This window comes from Pseudophryne corroboree, chromosome 8, assembly GCF_028390025.1.
Source record: "Pseudophryne corroboree isolate aPseCor3 chromosome 8, aPseCor3.hap2, whole genome shotgun sequence".
Classification (NCBI taxonomy): Eukaryota; Metazoa; Chordata; class Amphibia; order Anura; family Myobatrachidae; genus Pseudophryne; species Pseudophryne corroboree.
The window spans coordinates 309754731-309767444 of NC_086451.1; the positions used below are offsets into that span (position 1 = coordinate 309754731).

Genomic DNA, 12714 nt, shown 5'->3' on the forward strand with positions numbered 1-12714 from the left:
CCTTTCTGCCCAGAGGCAGGGGTAGAGGGAAAAAGCTGCACCATACAGCCAGTTCCCAAGAACGAAAATCCTCCCCTGCTTCCACTAAATCCACCACATGACGCTGGGGCTCCACTGGTGGAGCCAAGTGCGGTGGGGGCCCGTCTCCGGAACTTCAGCGACCGGTGGGTTCGCTCACAGGTGGATCCCTGGGTTCTACAAGTGGTATCTCAGGGATACAAGCTGGAATTCGAGATGTCTCCCCCTCGCCGTTACCTCAAATCAGCCTTACCAACTACTCCCCAGGACAGGGAGGTAGTGCTGGCGGCAATTCACAAGCTGTACCTCCAGCAGGTGATAATAAAAGTTCCCCTCCTTCAACAGGGAGCGGGGTTACTATTCCACAATGTTTGTGGTACCGAAACCAGACGGTTCGGTGAGACCCATTCTAAATTTGAAATCCTTGAACACTTATATAAGGAAGTTCAAGTTCAAAATGGAATCGCTCAGGGCGATTCCATTGCAAGCCTGGAAGAGGGGGATTACATGGTATCACTGGACATCAAGGATGCTTACCTGCATGTCCCCATTTACCAACCTCACCAGGTGTACCTCCGTTTTGTGGTACAGGACTGCCATTACCAATTCCAGACGTTGCCGTTTGGTTTGTCCACGGCACCGAGGGTATTTACCAAAGTAATGGCCGAAATGATGATACTCCTTCGAATGAAGGGTGTTATAATTATCCCGTACTTGGACGATCTCCTTATAAAGGCGAGGTCCAGGGAGCAGTTGTTGGTCGGAGTAGCACTATCTCAGGAAGTGCTACAACAGCACGGCTGGATTCTGAATATTCCAAAGTCGCAGCTGGTTCCAAGGAGTTGTCATCTCTGGTCAGAGACCTCCTGAAACCAAAACAGGTGTCGGTGCATCACTGCACGCGAGTCCTGGGAAAGATGGTAGCTTCTTACGAGGCAATTCCATTCGGCAGGTTCCATGCAAGGATCTTTCAGTGGGATCTGTTAGACAAGTGGTCCGGATCGCATCTTCAGATGCATCGGCTGATCACCCTGTCCCCGAGGGCCAGGGTGTCTCTGCTGTGGTGGCTGCAGAGTGCTCATCTTCTCGAGGGCCGCAGATTCGGCATACAGGACTGGGTCCTGGTGACCACGGATGCAAGCCTCCGAGGTTGGGGGGCAGTCACTCAGGGAAGAAACTTCCAAGGACAATGGTCGAGTCAGGAGGCTTCACTACACATAAATATTCTGGAACTGAGGGCCATTTACAATGCCCTAAGTCAAGCAAAACCCCTGCTTCAAAACCAGCCGGTGCTGATTCAGTCAGACAACATCACGGCGGTCGCCCATGTAAACCGACAGGGCGGCACAAGAAGCAGGATGGTGATGGCAGAAGCCACAAGGATTCTCCGATGGGCGGAAAATCAAGTGATAGCACTGTCAGCAGTGTTCATTCCGGGAGTGGACAACTGGGAAGCAGACTTCCTCAGCAGGCACGACCTCCACCCGGGAGAGTGGGGACTTCATCCAGAAGTCTTCCAGCTGATTGTAAATCGTTGGGAAAGGCCACAGGTGGACATGATGGCGTCCCGCCTCAACAAAAAGCTAAAAAGATATTGCGCCAGGTGAAGGGACCCTCAGGCAATAGCTGTGGACGCTCTAGTGACACCGTGGGTGTACCAGTCGGTTTATGTGTTCCCTCCTCTTCCTCTAATACCAAAGGTGCTGAGGATAATAAGAAAGAGAGGAGTAAGAACTATACTCATCGTTCCGGATTGGCCAAGAAGGTCTTGGTACCCGGAACTACAAGAAATTATCTCAGAGGACCCTTGGCCTCTGCCTCTCAGACAGGACCTGCTACAGCAGGGGCCCTGTCTGTTCCAAGACTTACCGCGGCTGCGTTTGACGGCATGGCAGTTGAACGCCGGATCTTGATGGAAAAGGGCATTCCGGTTGAAGTCATTCCTACGCTGATAAAAGCTAGGAAGGATGTGACCGCAAAACATTATCACCGCATATGGCGAAAATATGTTGCTTGGTGTGAGGCTATGAAGGCCCCCACAGAAGAATTTCAGCTGGGTCGATTTCTGCACTTCATACAGTCAGGAGTGACTATGGGCCTAAAATTGGGATCCATTAAAGTCCAGATTTCGGCCCTGTCTATTTTCTTTCAAAAAGAACTGGCTTCACTGCCTGAAGTTCAGACGTTTGTTAAGGGAGTGCTGCACATTCAGCCCCCTTTTGTGCCCCCAGTGGCACCTTGGGATCTCAACGTTGTGTTGGATTTCCTAAAATCACATTGGTTTGAGCCACTTCAGACCGTGGAATTAAAATATCTCACGTGGAAAGTGGTCATGCTTTTGGCCTTGGCTTCGGCTAAGCGGGTGTCAGAATTGGCGGCTTTGTCCTGTAAAAGCCCCTATCTGATCTTCCATATGGACAGAGCGGAATTAAGGGCTCGTCCCCAATTTCTCCCTAAGGTGGTATCAGCGTTTCATGTGAACCAACCTATTGTGGTGCCTGCGGCTACTTGGGACTTGGAGGCTTCCAAGTTGCTAGACGTAGTCCGGGCCCTGAAAATCTATGTTTCCAGGACGGCTAGAGTCAGAAAGACTGACTCGCTGTTTATCCTGCATGCACCCAACAAGCTGGGTGCTCCTGCTTCTAAGTAGACTATTGCTCGCTGGATCTGCTCCGCGATTCAACTTGCACATTCTGCGGCTGGACTGCCGCATCCTAAATCAGTAAAAGCCCATTCCACGAGGATGGTGGGCTCTTCTTGGGCGGCTGCCCGAGGGGTCTCGGCTTTACAACTTTGCCGAGCTGCTACCTGGTCGGGATCAAACACGTTTGCAAAATTCTACAAGTTTGATACCCTGGCCGAGGAGGACCTTGAGTTTGCTCATTCGGTGCTGCAGAGTCATCCGCACTCTCCCGCCCGTTTGGGAGCTTTGGTATAATCCCCATGGTCCTTACGGAGTTCCCAGCATCCACTAGGACGTCAGAGAAAATAAGAATTTACTCACCGGTAATTCTATTTCTCGTAGTCCGTAGTTGATGCTGGGCGCCCATCCCAAGTGCGGATTGTCTGCAATACTTGTATATAGTTATTGCCTAACTAAATGGTTATTGTTCTGAGCCATCTGTTCAGTGAGGCTCAGTTGTTATTCATACTGTTAACTGGGTATAGTTATCACGAGTTGTACGGTGTGATTGGTGTGGCTGGTATGAGTCTTACCCGGGATTCCAAATCCTTTCCTTGTTGTGTCAGCTCTTCCGGGCACAGTTTCCCTAACTGAGGTCTGGAGAAGGGGCATAGAGGGAGGAGCCAGTGCACACCAGTAGTCCTAATTCTTTCTTAGAGTGCCCAGTCTCCTGCGGAGCCCGTCTATTCCCCATGGTCCTTACGGAGTTCCCAGCATCCACTACGGACTACGAGAAATAGAATTACCGGTGAGTAAATTCTTATTTATTCTTACACATTTTGTTTTTAACAATAATGGCTGCTCTGTCCCACTTCTAAAAAGATATCACCACTTAGTCCACATGCGCTTTTAAAGTTCATACAAATACAGGAATCTTTAATCGAGATCCACTGCCTGGTCTTCTTTATAGTAGCAGAACCATATATCTCCACATAAAAAAGAAAAATAATGCACAATAGTGTAATATTGCAACGTGACTTAGAATACAGGAAATAGGTATCTAATTTCAGGATTACACCCGTACCACATTGATATGTCTGTAGACAAGAATCGCATGAGTAGGAGAAGGTAAAACCTTATCAGATAAACGTCCACTAGCTCACTCCTCTACTGCTTTTCCAATCTTCTTTGACCCCTCATTGGAATGAGAAAAAACACTTGCATAGTGTAATACCATTTATTCATAAATTAACTTTAAAATCACCACTAGCAGGTACAGAATGGACTCTCACCATGTGATATTGTCTACCAGTGCAAGCAGACAAAATAGGTAAAAATAGTCACCAGGTGTTCCCGGAGCAAAGATCTCAGTCCCACAGGTGTTTGTTCACAAAGTCATCTCCAGTTCCCTCTTTACCAACTCATTTCATTTTCTATACCCTTTGGTATCTTTTTCAAGGCATCTCTCTCCCAGTATAGCAGATGGATGTGGTAGGCTTATAAGCAATGCGCATCCATATTGCACTTTGACCCTGAAGAGAAACTGCAACCTGGAAGCTGGAAAGGCTTATGATGGGTCTCCATTGAGACCATACCACGAATGCCATCTATGGATGACATAAGCATTACAGTTACAAACAGCAATAAGTTAAGTTTACTTCTCTTTGCTAAATACATGACGTAGCCCACACCTACCCACAGAACTGGTCACACCCCATGTGGTGGAACACAATATGCTCTTCTTCAGTTCCAGGACCATGTGGACCTTAATCTGGCAATGCCAGAAATGCACACTTTTGGTAAAACACGGTCCCATTTTGTGGTCTGAGAAAATTATCTTTTGTAGATCAAGTAACTAAAGAAGGATAAAGGAGGGTTTCCTGGGAGTCGGAAGAACTCAAAATTGATGAGTCTCCCAGACAATCCAGTAGAATAGGAAAATATGTATTACAGGTAACAACTACACATGTATTAACACAAAGGGTCAGGTATTCATTAGCATTCTTATTAGTGGCTGCTCTTTTCATTGACACTGAACCGAAATTAAGCCAGAAGAGTCCATAAATGTGGGTAGGCGTAATACTTTGTACAATGGGGCTTTTATCATGCATAATACATTCCCAGCTGGAATTCAGTGTGGGTTTGTGTTGTTGTTGATACATTACAGGCCTGGATAGCTGTGACAGTTGTGACAATGTGTCATTGCTCATTATGACTGACTAGTTACCAGCCTATCAAAATGACAGAACCAAATAACCGTAATATCGGGCAAATGGAGCAACACTTGAATTGCTCCATCAGGCGGCATCTCGTGGCTGCCAAAGTGCAAAACACTTGAATTTCCCCTATAGAGGTGAGGAGCAGCATTAGCCTTTTATTGTATAGGATATTGTTTTCAGTGCTCACTGCTAGCAATTGGTATTGTTGTAAGATCCAAATATAATAATAATTAAAAAAAAAAAAGTTTGTTTATATGCAGAGATTTTCCTATTTGATGTATTACAAAATAATAACCACAAGCTTACACTGCTGGGAGCTTGAGGTCATTGTCACTGAGTCACAAGCAACATATTCAATTCCATATAAAATGTAATGAATATATACGTTTAACCGTATATACCAGATAAATGAGAGACCTTCTCAACTCCAGGAGGAGTAGACAATTCATTCTGAAGGACACTAACAGGCTATCAGTGGGTGAGGCTATCTCATAATAACTCAAATCCCATCAACAAACCCAGCCAACCTGAGTGATCAGAGGTGTGGGGAGAGAATGTGTGGCATCATGCACTTTGTCCCACCCACTTAATGTTTCAAATTGCATTACCTACCTTCCCCACAGCCACGTTCCATACCTTCTTCCAGAAGGAGACTGATTGTAGGTTGTTATGGCCTATACTACTTAAAACATTTAATTAATTTGTGACTAGGGTAAAGATCTGAACAAATCACATCAGGGATTGCTGATACTAGTTGGGCAGACTAACAAATTAATATGGAACCAAAAAATTAATTTACTACATGTGCATTCAATCAGAAAGCCTCTAAGATCCTATACTCACTGGCTGTAAAATGTCCTGCTTATTACTTTATTTTTAAAAAAATTTTTTTTTTGGGGGGGGGGGGCGGCAGTTGAAGCATATTAACAGGTATAGGGATGAAACTTATTGGATCAAACATTCCCATACTACAAATGGCTGTATTATCAGCGGTGGCTCTTTACCTGTGTTGCCACTGGTGGTACCAGTTGGTACTGGACTAAGGGGATATTCAGCACTCAGAGTCAATTGATATAGGTGTTGTTATACCTTTTGTTACAATCACATTTTACATAAAATGCCTGTACTGCACATCCATCTTTCATTTATAATAGTTTATTTACTAGTAAACATTAAAATTTTATCATTGTTAAATATTTTTGTATTTGTTAATGTATAATTGTAGTCTTTTTTTTTTTTTTTTTTTTTTTAGCATATGGACAAGATGGCTTTAACTTGGAAGATGCTTTTGATGATGTTCCAACTAAGAAACGTAAGTACGTCATTTGTATACTAGGAGTGACCCACTATAATTCTTACATTGAATGTTTGCAACATACTGTAGGTAAGTGTATATTGTGGTATAATGATAAATATGAGTGACTGTGCTGAGAGTAAACATCAGTGTAAGCATAAGTGAGACAGAGCCCTTCTCTGTAATGTCATGGGAACATAATTGATGTACCTGTCATACTAATACCTGTAGTACAAACCTTTTAAACGTCGTTGGCTTCTCTCTTCATTCGTCATTTCTCCTGCTAACTACAGTTCTTTTGAATAGGAACACTATAACGGGGCATAATTATCATTAATGGCTTCTTTGTGGCGCCCTCCCAATATATTCATGGTGCAAATTAAGTGGTGTATTCGTATTACTTGTGGGTGTACCTAGCGCCACTCCCTAGTCTCCTCTAAAAGGATCTGGGCAAGTGTGCACATCATCCACTAACCATGTTGACCAGGACACACAGGGGTAGATGTATTAAGCCTGGAGAAGTTATAAAGCAGTGATAAGTACAAGGTGATAACGCACCAACCAATCAGCTCCAATATCTAAATTTACAGTTAGGAGCTGATTGGCTGGTGCATTATTACCTTCCACTTATCACTGCTTTATCACTTCTCCAGGCTTAATACATCTGCCCCACAGTACCTCACAAACTTCACTGCACTCAGGACAAAGGTGTGGACTGTTCCGAAATCAGGACAATTGGGGAGGTAGTAGCATGTGTTCTGCACAACCACTAGCAGGGATGGGAAGGTACATTTAAATAGAGTTGTTGTTAGCAAGGTTCTCAGATACTGTCAGAAGGTACAGTGATGGTTCCCACACACAGGGCAAGCCTGGCTAATACGACACCTGGAAATTAGATCATTATTGCGTTTGGGAGATGTACTAAGTCTTGGAAAGTGATACAATGGAGAGTGATAACGTTCCAGCCAGTCAGCTTCTAACTGCCATGCACAGGCTTTAGTTGGTTGGTACTTTATCACTCTCCACTATATCACTCTCCAAGACCTAGTGCATCTGGCCCCCTGCGCCAGTGGCTACAAATGAGTGGATTTGGTATGTTTTCAAGGGATACATATGATATCCCGGGAGACGGGATGCCTGCCGGCTGTCACTATACTGAAAGAGGAAACCCGGCAGCTAGGCAGCGTGTCCCCTTGGGATTCTGGCGTTGGTCTCCTGAACGCTGGGATCCCGGCAGCTGGTATATTGACTGCATCCTGTTGTCTACAATCACAATGTTGACAGTCATTATATAGACATTATTTCAGCATACACAACATGTCAACAGATAAAATGTCAACCTATTGCAGGATCTCAACAGACACGGGGCGGGATGCAGGAAGCAAAACCTCAGAAAATGCAGGTCCGAGGTTTGGCTACGTACTACATATGTACCGTGGACCTTATTCAGAGATGGATGCAGATCTGCATCCATCTCCTCACATGCTGGGGGCCACCCAGCACAGGGCAAGGCCGACCCAGCATGTGTGGTGCTGCCTCATGATGGGTCTGCAATTATATTGCGGCCGCATCGAACTAAGGTTGTCCCCTGGCCTGTGCTGTCAGGCGATCCGCCGCCAAAATTTTAATCGGAGTGGCTGCATGTGATATCAAGCAGACTCTCCTAAAACGCTCCCGGCACCCCCCCATTTGGCTCGCCATGTTGCCACCCTGTGAACGCCCGCTGCTGCCAATCGTATGGTTGCATCATTCCGGAATGCGACCGCAGTGTGTAAGGTCGCGCAGGTACAATGCGGCCGATTCAGGTCACATCAGCGGCAAAGTCTGAATAAGGCCCCAAGCCCCAGAATGCAATAGATTCCAGAGCTCGGATGCGGTGGGCAATGCCATCTTTAGATGCTTGGTACATCATGCCCACAGTGTTGACTGGTACATAATGTTGACACACAATCTTGAAACCTAACACTGACCACAGGATTTACCCTGAAATTTCTGTTCACATTTTAACCATGTTAACATTATGACATTTGACATTGTGGTGTCGACCTTTCTGGCTGTCGACATTGTGCTTGTTGACTACATGAATACATCCCATGGGTATAGCCAAATATCCAAAGTCCTGACTTTACAGCTACCGGTTAGATTGCCTTTCCTATCTGATGTTTATAAACAGTGTACAGACGGTTGTATGAAATAACTGCAGTGCGCACCAATTCCAAAACCAGTTCTGGAGTAAAACTAAGGTATTCTTAGTGTGGTACCCAATTAGCCACGGTAATTTACTTTGGCTAATTGGTTCGCTGGATGCTATACAATTAGCCCCGATAAACCGGAGCTTATCCCCAATGCCGGCATTTATCAGAGATTATAGAAGTATAATCCGCAATAAGTGCCCTCCAGACCCGCGATAAGTGCCACGAAAATACATTGGTCCATGGCTTTTTGCGAGACGTTTGTATTTTCTCAAAATAAACAAGTGTTTTTCGCGGGACCTAATTGGATAGGGGTGATAACAAAAATTGGAAAAACACCCGTTTGCCGCGGCACTATTGCGGGAATACTCCACTTAAATGAATGTTTTTATAACTATGCACTTAAATGTATGACCATGTTCTGTTATCGCTATTAGATAGGAAAGCTAATGTTTCCTTTTACTTGAATCTCTGTGGATGTGGCACACTGTGTATTATCAGTCAGATCTTATCAGCTGATATCTCTTGTTCTGGTCATTCAAGGAGACTATCCACTGTAAGCTAATTACTGATAATGCAGCTATTGAGATTTGTAACAGGAAAGACACGGGCATATATCATTTATATAAAAATAGAACAGATAGAAAGAACACCCCCAAAAATTCTGCCCTTTCTGCAAAAATAAAATACATTTATCCTTAAATTATGTATATAGACATAATAGATAGATAGATATATTTATTTATATGTTGGTAAGTTGAATGGTTCTGCTGTCCATTCATTCACCGTTTATGTGGGTCACTTTTACAACTGACCTGCCTAGTAGGACTGAGGTTGTCATGTTTTGGAGTATATTAGAGTTGTGTGAACGCAGCAGTGAACTTATCACCATTTGTATGAAAGTACTTTTATCACAAGGCATGTGGTGGTAATCACTTGCTGTTTATCTATGCAGACAACCAATGGTAGTGTGTAATATATATGCACACATTAGGTATATAAATCGTACCTCCCAACATTCTGTGACTGAAAATAGGGACTTCTGCGCGCGCGCAGCACGTGCGCCCGAAAATGGGCGTGGCCTAACCAAAGGGGCGTGGCCTCACGGCGCTGCCGCAATCGTGAGTTATGCCCCCCATTTTTCATCACTAAAGGGGGCATGACCAGCGCTCTGTGAGCCGCTGGCATGCCCCCTCTCCCTGTCTTCACTGAATAGACGCTGTGCGCATGCGCACAGCGTCTATTCACCGCTGCTCTGCAGCGATGACAGGAGCCTCCCAACTGCCCCTTCCACACCGCGGGACACTGCGGCCCGCGGGTGGTACAGCGGGACAGTCCCAAAAAAACGGGACTGTCCCGCGAAAATCGGGACAGTTGGGAGGTATGTATAAATGGTCTGACTAGTAGCTCATCATGGGGCAGATGTATTAACCTGGAGAAGGCACACGGAAGTGATAAACCAGTGATATGTGCAAGCTGATAAAGGCACCAGCCAATCAGATCCGAACTGTTAATTTACATATTGGAGCTGATTGGCTGGTGCCTTTATCACCTTACACATATCACTGGTTTATCACTGCCTTATGCCTTCTCCAGGTTAATACATCTGCCCCCATATTCCCTAACCCACAGATGACTCAATCCCTATAGCACTGTTCCCTTGCATGGTGAGTACTCACGAGACACGGGAACGGTGTAAAGGAAGTTATCTGGGAGTGAGCTGACATATTACACTCTCTCCTAGGAGGAGGAGGAGGATTAAGGGGGCTGATATGTAGATCAGCGGGTGTCCCTCCACTTTTCCTGTATAGAGCCAGCTACTGCTTGATCTGAAGTATTTTTTCTTCTAAATTACAGAGAATGATTAATAGTTTACATCAATCCTGGTCTATCTACCATACCTCATGTAAAGACTACACAAATAGGGACTTCGGGAGATGATATAGAAAAGTGAATACAAAATGGAAGCTGGATGTCAGTTTGTCTATTGCTTAAAAGAAACTGTTTTAAATATGATTTTTATGTTTGCAGAAACTGATTTTTAGTCAAAACAAAAAGTTAAGGCCAGCTGCGCAGTGTATCATCTGTTTTGCAGAATAAGGAATTGTATTTTGCAGAATAAAGATAATTTCTCTGACGTCCTAGTGGATGCTGGGAACTCCGTAAGGACCATGGGGAATAGCGGCTCCGCAGGAGACTGGGCACAACTAAAGAAAGCTTTAGGACTACCTGGTGTGCACTGGCTCCTCCCTCTATGACCCTCCTCCAGACCTCAGTTAGAATCTTGTGCCCGGCTGAGCTGGATGCACACTAGGGGCTCTCCTGAGCTCCTAGAAAAAGAAAGTTTATTTTAGGTTTTTTATTTTCAGTGAGATCTGCTGGCAACAGACTCACTGCTACGAGGGACTAAGGGGAGAAGAAGTGAACCTACCTGCTTGCAGCTAGCTTGGGCTTCTTAGGCTACTGGACACCATTAGCTCCAGAGGGATCGAACACAGGGCCCAACCTCGATCGTCCGGTCCCGGAGCCGCGCCGCCGTCCCCCTTACAGAGCCAGAAGCAAGAAGATGGTCCTGAAAATCGGCGGCAGAAGACTTCGGTCTTCAACAAGGTAGCGCACAGCACTGCGGCTGTGCGCCATTGCTCCTCATGCACACCTCACACTCCGGTCACTGATGGGTGCAGGGCGCTGGGGGGGGGGCACCCTGAGCAGCAATATTAACACCTTGTCTGGCAAAATAATCACAATATATAGTCCTAGAGGCTATATATGTGTAAAATACCCCTGCCAGGATCCATAAAAAAGCGGGAGAAAGTCAGCCGAAAAAGGGGCGTGGCTATCTCCCTCAGCACACTGGCGCCATTTTCTCTTCACAGTGCAGCTGGAAGACAGCTCCCCAGGCTTTCCCCTGTAGTTTTCTGGCTCAAAGGGTTAAAAAGAGAGGGGGGGGGCACTAAATTTAGGCGCAAATCTGTGTATTATAGCAGCTATAAGGGAAAAATCACTGTGGGTAGTGTGAATCCCTGCATTATATAGCGCTCTGGTGTGTGCTGGCATACTCTCTTTCTGTCTCCCCAAGGGACTTTGTGGGGTCCTGTCCTCAGTCAGAGCATTCCCTGTGTGTGTGCGGTGTGTCGGTACGGCTGTGTCGACATGGTTGATGAGGCTTATGTGGAGGCGGAGCAGATGCCGATAAATGTGATGTCGCCGCCTGTGGGGCCCGACACCAGAGTGGATGATAGGTGGAAGGTATTAACCGACAGTGTCAACTCCTTACATAAAAGGCTGGATGACGTAACAGCTGTGGGACAGCCGGCTTCTCAGCCCGCGCCTGCCCAGGCGTCTCAAAGGCCATCAGGGGCTCAAAAACGCCCGCTACCTCAGATGGCAGACACAGATGTCGACACGGAGTCTGACTCCAGTGTCGACGAGGTTGAGACATATACACAATCCACTAGGAACATCCGTTGCATGATCTCGGCAATGAAAAATGTGTTACACATTTCTGACATTAACCCAGGTACCACAAAAAAAGGAGTTTTATGTTTGGGGAGAAAAAGCAGCCAGTGTTTTGTTCCCCCATCAGATGAGTGAATGAACTGTGTGAAGAAGCGTGGGTTCCCCCGATAAGAAACTGGTAATTTCTAAAAAGTTACTGATGGCGTACCTTTTCCCGCCAGAGGATAGGTCACGTTGGGAGATATCCCCTAGGGTGGATAAGGCGCTCACACGTTTGTCAAAAAAGGTGGCACTGCCGTCTTAGAATACGGCCACTTTGAAGGAGCCTGCTGATAAAAAGCAGGAGGCTATCCTGAAGTCTGTATATACACACTCAGGTACTATACTGAGACCTGCAATTGCCTCAGCATGGATAGTGCTGCTGCAGCGTGGTCTATTACCCTGTCAGGACAGGGATACTATTTGCTAACCATAGAGCATATTAAAGACGTCGTCTTATATATGAGGGATGCACAGAGGGATATTTGCCGGCTGGCATCCAGAATTAATGCAATGTCCATTCTGCCAGGAGGGTATTAGGGACCCGGCAGTGGACAGGCGATGCTGACTTTTGAAGGCACATGAAGATTATGCCTTATAAGGGTGAGGAATTGTTTGGGGATGGTCTCTGGGACCTCGTATCCACAGCAACAGCTGGGAAGGAAAAAATTTACCTCAAGTTTCCTCACAGCCTAAGAAAGCACCGTATTATAAGGTACAGTACTTTCGGCTTCAGAAAAGCAAGCGGGTCAAAGGCGCTTCCTTTCTGCACAGAGACGAGGGAAGAGGGAAAAAGCTGCACCAGACAGCCAGTACCCAGGATCAAAAATCTTCCCCCACTTCCTCTGAGTCCACCGCATGACGCTGGGG

General features: G+C 45.8%; 1 protein-coding gene across 3 annotated transcripts in view; it reads left to right on the forward strand.

Annotated features, from left to right (window-relative positions):
• Positions 1-12714, forward strand: part of CD99L2 (CD99 molecule like 2) — a 192808-nt gene that overhangs the window by 76162 nt on the left and 103932 nt on the right. For 2 of the 3 annotated variants that reach the window (XM_063937373.1, XM_063937372.1), the window contains one exon: positions 6113-6172. In XM_063937373.1, the coding sequence (XP_063793443.1) occupies positions 6113-6172 (60 nt within the window). Of the gene's footprint in view, positions 1-6112; positions 6173-10243; positions 10321-12714 lie in introns of those variants that run through there. The other variant, XM_063937374.1, reaches the window with a different exon arrangement.